At 39.7% G+C, this 9,402-nt stretch overlaps 1 protein-coding gene and 1 pseudogene across 2 annotated transcripts in view; one reads left to right on the top strand and one right to left on the bottom strand.

Moving 5' to 3' along the window:
* LOC110067691 (sodium- and chloride-dependent GABA transporter 1-like) overlaps positions 1 to 9,402 on the bottom strand; it is a 55,044-nt pseudogene that overhangs the window by 30,510 nt on the left and 15,132 nt on the right. The window lies entirely within an intron of this gene.
* LOC149115849 (uncharacterized) lies at positions 3,264 to 4,319 on the top strand. The gene has a single exon (XM_089285261.1). It carries the CDS (start codon positions 3,720 to 3,722, stop codon positions 4,269 to 4,271), a length of 552 nt encoding a protein of 183 aa, XP_089141387.1. The 5' UTR covers positions 3,264 to 3,719; the 3' UTR covers positions 4,272 to 4,319.

Below are 9,402 nucleotides of genomic sequence, written 5' to 3'. Positions count from 1 at the left end.
CTAATTATCTCGGAAAAATTAATGACTACCCCCAGGTTTCTTTCTGGATTCTAATAACCCTGGCTAAGATCTACTTTTTCACGTTTTCTTAATCTGGCGGAAAGACGTTTGTATTTTGTAGGCACCATTCGTTATGAGCCTGAGGCACCCCACAGCCGCTAATGTCGTTCAGTTCTGTGATGGAGCACAGCTGCATGTCTGCACAAGACTAGTTTTCAACCCTATGCAGGGCGCTTTAAAATACCCGCATCTATCAAGCGAAGCACTAATGTTGACGCTTAGCTTTTTAAAGACATTATAGATGCGTTTAAGGCACACAAGTTGAATGAGTCATAAGCAATTGGATGAGTTAACTGACACTTGTCAAAAATATCTGCAGCTTGATTCTCAGCAGTTGTTGTGTCTTCTTGGAGGACCTTCTCCTGTCTGTTTCTAAGCTTTGAAGCCATTCTCGAGAGGAAGGATTAAACGTGACAAGGAGTCAGGAACTCATCACAGGTGAACCGCCTAATTCTGGCCTCATCTTTTGAGTGCCTCATCTTTTGTGCTACAGTAATTGCTTCGACTTTTATGGCCGTTTCCTGACCCGAGAAAAACTTTTCTTGCGCACTGCTTGTCAGTCTGTTGCCTTTCTCACCATTTGATGGCATTTCGGGCAGCGAAAGACACAAGTATAATGCTGAACAAAAAAAACACAAGGAAGAGGCTTTTTATTAGAGTTCTATCCGTATTTTATTTGTAATAAATGAAAATTCTCGTCAAAAACTAATGGCTGTCAATGAGATTAGGATAGTTGTTTACAAATATAGTGTGAAATGTTGTGCCTCGATCTCTTTGCAGACAGGTTGCCATATAAGAAATTCGTGTTAAACGGTACAGAATTCAGGACACATTTCATTCTCTGTTTATTTCTCCAGCCCCGTCTTTATCTATCTATTCAGTGTAACAAGTGTGGGCTTCGAAATGACTAACGAGGAGCTGCGTTACCTAACCTTAAAACCCCTAAAATCTGATACAAAACTTTCATATTTCACCGTGATATAAGTACTAAGAGTCCAGAATAAATGCTTATAGAAGTTGACATACATTTATTTTATCCTAAATAGCTGACCATTGTTGAGGCCCCATAGTGGGAGAGGGGGAGGGGGGGGGGGGGTGTCGGTGTATCCCTTATCCTATTAATTTTTGTCCTAAATATCTTGTATCCTGTTAAATCCAGCTCAACGATTTCCTACTCAATTAATGTCCTGTTTTATCTGATCTAAACATCCTCTACCCCATTAATATTTCCCCTAAATTTCTTGCATTCTATTAACTTTTACCCAAATATCCAGTATCCCGAAAACCCCTAATAGGGCCTCACTGATGATCTGATAAAGCTGATCAAGATACACAGATCATAATCTTTTGACCTGATACTGTCTATCGTTTTCTTTTTTCTTTTCTTTTTTTCTTTAAAACACAACCCCCCCCCCCCCCCCCCCACCCGCCCCACCTACCCTGCAAAAGTAACCTAGAAAATACCTGCAAGCAGAAGCTCATGTTCAAATCATTCTGGGAAAGCCAGTTACTATTTTAGCCACAGAAATGCGTAAAATGGCTTTAATGTCGGTTACATTTTCACTTCCTACCCACCCTACCCCTACCCGTTGGAATGCGCATTTGTCAAATGTAACGCAATCTGTGGAATAATGGCGGGTGCATAACAGATCAAAACAGAACTGAGCTTAAACGAGTTCTTGATGAGAATCCTTGATTAAAAGGAAGATTTTAAAGGCTGCTAACAGACTTCTGGGTCAGTTAGGATCTCAGCAAATTGTTAAACTTCTTGTAAACGGCGGCTTATGGGGCGAAAGACAAATAATATTGATAGATGTTATGAAGCGGGCTTCGGAGAGTTGAAATCTGCTCAACCGTGGCGATGTCTGAGAGTTATTTCCTACACTAATCACCGAAAATGTGGCTGAAACATACTGGAAATATAATATGAGGCATCGTGGAACATCCAGTTGTCGACATGTCGCGAGATAAGTGGAATATATCATTATTTTCTCTGTGCATCGTTATTTTCACGTTATTATGCTAATTAGGGCGGCGGTCTTTGTTGACAAAAACACAGCTTAATTAAACTTCTTCTTCTAACATTTTACGGTTTTAACTGCCCCAAAATTTTATTGCATGTTTTTACAGGTGAGACATTGCTCTTTAAGTGGAGGGTAGTTTTGGGATCTCAAGTGATGTACTTTTGGCGATATTTTCCTTTAAACTTCGCCTTTTTTATGGCGCTTCATGAGTAGTCCGAAAGGGAAGAAATTTAAAATTTTGTAGAAAAATCAGGTGAGGATCAAATTGCCAAAACAGCCTCTCAATGTAACAAGAAACATTTGCTTGTCTCGAATAAAGGGTTTTTACCCGGAGTTAGATCGTTTTCTTTGTATGGCAAGTTGTTAAAAATGTGCCCTAAAATGGCCGCTAAAAGCCCTCTCAGAGGGGCAAAACCAAGATGGTGGCCCCAGCGCTAAAATACGAGTCGAATTGAACTGAAAGTTATATTTTTGTGAATCACTTATCTAGACCATTCATCTGAGAAAGTTTGAGGAATTTGATTTTTTCTGGTCCAAATGGCCATAGTTGAAAATTACAGAGGGCACCTCTTAATTAGCGAGAATTTTGATTACTTTCATTTTTGTAACTTTTCGGTCCAGCTTTCTGTTTATGTTGTTTGTCTTTCAGTTTTAAGTTTGATTCATCTTAAAACTATACAACCATAAGCAGTGAAAGATATTTCTATACAAAAAATATATAATTATATTACCTCGGGTAGCGCTAACTGGCTTTTGAACAACCCGGGCCAGATTTTAAACCATTAAAAAACTAGACGCTTTGCTGCGTGTACCCAGGCAGTCGTTATACAGAGAGGCACTAGCTATATTGCAATTGAGCTAAATGTTCTGCATTTGAAGTCGTACGAAATTCAATCGAATCGATGTGCTCGAGCTATTCTGCTTTTGATTGCATTTCTTGGAATCGAGTAATAGCACATTACTCGTTTGCAGGTCTTTAAAGTGCACCTAAACCCTAAAAGTGTTTCTCTCTTAAATTCCGCCTAAAAAGACGCCATTTTGGTTCAAGTCCGAGTGAAGCAACAATCGGGGGGAATGGAACTAGTGACGTCAATTCCAGGACCTATTTCCCGCGATCTCAGTGAAATCAACATAATTTCACTTATCTTCATTCGTTGTTTCTCGATTGCGTGCGAAGGAAATCCCTACGATTTGCGTTGCTGCTGGTTGCAGCAACCAAAAAGACGACGTTCAAGATATATCGCTCCACGTGATTCCATTGTTCGAGGACGATCGTCCGGAAGCAAAGAGGCGAAGGAAGAAGTGGTTAGATTTTGTCAAACAGAAGAGAGCGAAGTGGCAGCCATCGAAGCACTCGGTGATATGCTCCGTGCACTTCAAACCCGAGGATTTTGAACAGAGATTTGTCCTCGGCGAGCCAGGAGGGAAATCAATGCCACGCTGGCTTCGTAAGGATGAGTTTTGTTGTTGTGTGTTTCCAACAATCCACACAGTTGGAAAGGAAGACGCGATAGAAAAACCTTCAAAGCGGAGAAGTGCATGGTCAGTCATTGATTATCACACCTTTCAACTTTTTATCTTTTGATTTTCAAGTCTTCCTTATCGACAACACTTTCCTAGGCTATCAAAGCAGCAATGGCAACTCAGAGAGCTGCTTGCTCAGATCAGTCACCACCAGGAGAACCCATCGCTAAAAGAGCAAAGCCCGTGAGGGTGACTGAAACATCCACCACCACAGTTCAGTCTACAATGGTATGCTCTGGAGAGCATAAAATCATCGAGTCGCCCGAAGTTGAAGTATCGGAGCTTAATGAATGTGTCGATGAGCAGCACGCAGAAGTGATCGAGACTTTAGTCCAAAAAGCACCGGATCCTGTGGAAGGTGCGGGTTGCAGCAACTGCACTGTTTTGCAAAATACAGTGCGAAAACTAAAAAACAGAATTGTGTCGTTGGAGAACAAAGTGAAGAAGTGGAAGCTGTCAAATCGACGATCAAACTACTGCACTGAAGGTGAATACAGTGTTTGTTATTTCGTGGTGTATCAGTTGATTTGTGTAAATAACGAAATGTGTGGTAACTTCTTCCTGCTTCCTACTCCTCACTTTCCCTTTTACTTAGTGTCAGCAGAAGTGTACTTCTGGTGTCAGTTGATATGCCTACTCTTTTTCTTTATGGTTTTGGTATGAACTTTATTTTTTCTCTCTCTAGGAAATGATCAAGAATCCCAGAGGCAGATAGAGAAAAGAATGTCGGAGAAAAGGATGATGATGATGATGGTGCAGAAGGTTACACAGGTGAAGGAGATGCCACACAGGAAGAAGAGGGTGAAGCATCTGACGAAGAAGAGGAAGAAGATGAGGATGGCTCTGTCTTCGAAACGGAGACAGAAGTAGAAACAGAAACCACTGTAACAGAAACAGATGAGGATAGTGGGGAAAAATTTAATCGGTAATATTTTTTTAAAAATATATAAATGTTATAAGTATTATATTAAAATAATAATAACAATAATCATCATCATCATTGTCATAATAACAATGATAACAATAAGTACTGGTAGTTTAATACGACATTGTATGACACTGGAAGGGGGGCAGTCCAGATATGTCATGAAATAAGTGTTTTTGGTTACAGTATGACACTTGTGGTTTGGCTATATGACTGGTGGTCTTAGGAGATCATTTCTTTTTATATTGTTATAGTTTCCATAATTATTACAATGAATGAATTTTAAATTTATTTTAGGTTGTCAGTCAAGAACACCAACATCAGAACAGAGCCAAAGCATATTGTCTTTCTCACTCAGCTGCTTCTTCTATTCAATTTGTGCCGCACCTGCAAGGCAGATAATCCAGCTGTAGAGGCGAGTGGAAATGGGACACAGGCGATTGTGAGAACATACTGCAACAATCCAAAATGCAATAAAGAGGACATCTGGTACAGCCCGCCCCAGATGCCAGGTCTTAAAATACCAGCAGGCAACTTTCTCCTTTCACTGTCAATTTTCCTTGCTGGAGGTTCCGCAACCAAGGTTTTCAAGATGTTTCAAGAAATGAGTCAAGGTCGTTATATCACTATTTACCGACCGCAATGTTGGCGTACCACGGAGGTACACCAACATGGCGGCTCCATACTGGGCTCTGTAAATTTGTGCAAAATATTTCGACGAATATCTGAGCTTGGGAAAAAACACAGACTTAACAATTGGAAAAGTATCATCTTTATTAACCTCCTATAACATCATAATTTCTTGATTTTATCCACTAAATGGTTTTCAAATAATTTTTTATTTTGTCAGGATTGCGTGACAGTGCAAGCCAAGAATTGTTTTGCTGGGGTCAACATATATTAGTTTCTTTCAGCTTTATAATAAATTGCTACATGGGTTTCACTCTTGTAAAGACACATAACTCTGTTACAAGAAAATAACGAGAGAATATCGTTTAGTTCGAGATTTTATCTTTATTATACTTAACGAAGTTTCTCAGAGCATTTTACTTAGGTGTACTCGAACAGATACCTTTCTGCTCTTGTTGCTCAAAAGTTCTTGAGTTTGTGCTGGGATTCTACTTGGTTCACGATCACGTCTAAAAATACGATGACGCTTCTGAAGATGCTTTTTATCAAGTTGAAGAGTTGATAGCCCCGGTTGATGGCTCCTTTGGTATAACTGTCTGACATGATTCTTGATAAATTCACTCAAAATGTTCGCTCGTAAATTGATCTCTCGTAAGGCTTGCAGACCGACCCGTTGCGAAAACGCTTAACGTCCTTTAGTGTTGGTCTACCGCGAACGGTGTGTTTGTTTGTATGTGATTTCATCGCCCTAGAAATCAAGGAATCCGCGCTAACTTTTCACGACGGCAACCTCTGTAAACTCCATGTGCTGTACGCTTGCAGGGGTGACGCATGCGCCTTAGAGACCAGACGACGATTTGTGACTGAACGTGGAAAAGAAAACAAAAAACGGAGCCGAAATTTAAACCCAGGCCTCACTGCCTGGATAAAAATACTATTAAAGAAAGAATTACCACAACACTGAACAGTTACTACTATAAGAATAATAAATAACAACAACTACCAGCAAGTTAGCACTAATATTAGTGAAGATATCACAATAACAAACTCAAACAAAACTAATAAAAATATATTCAGAGTGACTAAAATTTTAAATTTAAGATATCTTGATTTAATTTGAAACGTTTGTATATTTTCCATAAATTATTCAAACAACAGGGAAATTAAAATTAATTTAGCTCATTTACATGCATTTATTTCGCAATGCTTCCCGAATTATAAAAATGGTTATCTTGGTAGACTTATCTGCCATATTTTTGGCATCTCCACTGTCAATTTCAGTCCTTTTCGGGGACCCAATCGATTTGTTGCTCTCCTGCCTCAGTCAGACAAAATATTCCAATACCATAATGAGTACCGCATGCTAAGTTCTTTCGTAAGAACACTTCCTGTCAAATTTCACCAACTACTTGTCAGGGAATCAAATCCTTTTAGAAGGCTTTTACCACGGTTGATCAGACCACCAGGAAATACACCTTCCAAGCTTTCACCAGTTTCCACCAGACACATTACAAATTCCCAGAACGACATTTTCACAACGAAATACTAGAAATTGATATATCGATACCAGACACACTGGTCTCCGCCATTTTGATTCTCCCAGTAACCTTTGCGCCGCTAACTGGTTTCCATGCCTCGAAGAGACGAGACATCGGCCTGTGCCACGAAAATTCGAGTTCTCTTGCTAAGTGTGCGGGTAATTTCAAATCACCCGATAAACAATTGCTGTATTCAAATTTCGGAGAGTATTAGTTTGGCGATTTGTGTTCTTTCTTGCTTTTTGTAAGCGCCTGTCAAGTAATCATACTCGCGTCAGCGCGAGTAGCTCGCGTGAGCTCGCGTACATTTTAGTCACGGGGCCAAACTAAGTCACGTGTTCTAAACATTCGCCTGGCGGCCATGTTTACTGAGAGTTGATCACAGAGAATTTTTCTGTACCTTCGCTTTCGATAGTAACAGTAGCGCAGTCCACGTACAGTATATAACATGATGTGAATACCTGGCTTCATCAAATGTACGAAAAGGATATAGATAAACATTATGCTGCAAGTTGGTTCGTCCAATTACGAAATTCAAACGTTTACAGTTGGTCGAATGTGGAAGTAAAATGCAAATAATGATTTTTGCTGGAGAAATGGCCCACTTTTGTCACTCTTTTACACTGGGTTAGTAAAGTATTTAAGAGGCTGTCTCTGTAAGAACCACCCACTCAATTTCGCACCAAAAATAATTTTGCCTGAAACTCTGGTAACTGAAAGACTTTATCAAGGTTAGAATAAAAACAGGTTTGGTTTGACTCAAAATTATTTTCTGGTCGCGTTAGAGCCAAAAAATATTTCGTCCGGTCAGCGCCCGTTGCAACGTCTCCAAATGCATAAAATTGGCATTTTTCGTGGCGCTGAAAAATACTTGATTCGCAACATCTAGTAGTGAATCTTATATCAATTTACTTGTAAACCTCTCTAGTTTTTGAACAGACCAACAATGTTTTTCTTTATTTAAGTGGCAAGACGAAATTAAGCAAATTGCTGGACACTATTAATCGCCATCGAACGATAGCTGGAAATAACCTTCATCTAGAAGCTAATTTCTAAACTCTGGGACCTAATTGAGAACTCTAGTCTGTAGAGGCAAAAAGGGTAGTCCTTTGTCGACAAAAATAGGCAAAAACCCCTGTACGTTTTTGGTATTTCAAAAGTTATGGCCGTTTGAATCAGCAGTAGTATCAGCACATGCACGTGCATTTGCAACTTTCACGCCTGCACCGAAATTGACCTATCTCGAGCAGATTTTATCATAAATACAGCTTACCTGCTACTCAGCTCGGGTTTCTCTCCAACTTCGGCCGTTTTCCAAGCCTTCACATTGTTGAATTCAACAACAGTTCCAGTAAATAGGCAGGTATTGCCTTCGATCGAAACTTGAGCGCGAGTTTTATCGAGTTCCGGCTTGAAAGCGAACAAAGCTCGCCAACTCCAGGCCAATTTGTGCTAAATATCCTATCCAAACATCTTATCAAAGCATGGTTTCTTCGTGAATCAGACAATTAACTATCCAAGACTGGTATGAGGGAGAAAATCAAGAATTGAAAGGTTGAAGAAATCTCGCCAGTTAGACCGCTGAAAGATTGTGTTTCGATGTGATGCTGCTTGCACGGAGGTCCGGTTAATAACCTCACGTGTAATTCCGCTAGCCAGTTTACAATTGCGAAACGGCTCAGTAATCTCGAAAATCAAAATATGGAACACAAGTGCTTATTAGAGACCAGAGGGGAATCATTTTGTTCCAAGTCGGCAAGTGCACTCAGTTTGATAAAGCTTTCTGACTGAGCTGTCGAAGTAATATCGATGACCAGTTGCAAACGTGGCACCTCAGCCAGCTAATAGGTTCCATACAAGAATTTGAGATAATTCTCAGCAGGTTGGGTTTGCCTCATGACCTTTCCCTTGAACAACTCGAAGGACTATGGATCTGTGAGAAACATAGAAATTACTTTGGTAAACACTGGCGCCCGCGACGCACATGTCAGTATCCGCTGCATTCTGGTCGACAGTGGCAACCGAAGACAAGAAACGCAGTCAGCCCTGACATGTCGAGGGAAATAACTGGTATTTATGGGAAGCATGTTCCAGCGGGATCCCGTAAGTCTGAAGAATTGTAGATATGGCATAAATCAACTCAAAGTGTCAGGACTAACAAGACTTAATTTTTACTTTTTGTTTATTCCCAAGCCAACAGAACCAAACTTCGAAGTAACATTTGTGGCATTGTTACGACGCTGTTTTCGCTTTGTTCATAGCAGAATATTTAGGACTAAGATTAGAATTACTGTTTCAGAAAGAAACATTAATTTCTCCTTTTCTAATTCAATGATAACGAAGAAAAGAGAAGAAAGTACTCAAATCGAGTCCGATTAAATAAGACATGCGTTTAAGTTTCGGTCTCAGCCGACAATATTGTTGGTTGACGTGCCTTAATTAAAGTAAATTGAAGTGTTAGATAAGCACGGACGAATTATTAAAATTGCAGTAAATATATACGTATAGTGCGCTCCTAACTAGAAGTGATGAATGAAAATGGTTCAAAAACATTTTTTTGTACAAAGAAAACATGAAAATGAAGGTTGAAGCTAAAATTCCATGTTTGAGAGAAGTGGCTGGTCAATTTTCGCGTATGCAAATTTGTTATGTTTGCACAGTCTTTTACGCGCTAAAACTAAAGAGACACGAAAATGCTTTT

The sequence above is a fragment of the Orbicella faveolata genome, unplaced genomic scaffold (genome assembly GCF_042242905.1).
Source record: "Orbicella faveolata isolate gen_17 unplaced genomic scaffold, um_ofav_v1 contig_13, whole genome shotgun sequence".
Taxonomy (NCBI): Eukaryota; Metazoa; Cnidaria; class Anthozoa; order Scleractinia; family Merulinidae; genus Orbicella; species Orbicella faveolata.
Note: the sequence above shows the minus strand (reverse complement) of the source record. Positions and strands in the feature narration are given on the sequence as shown.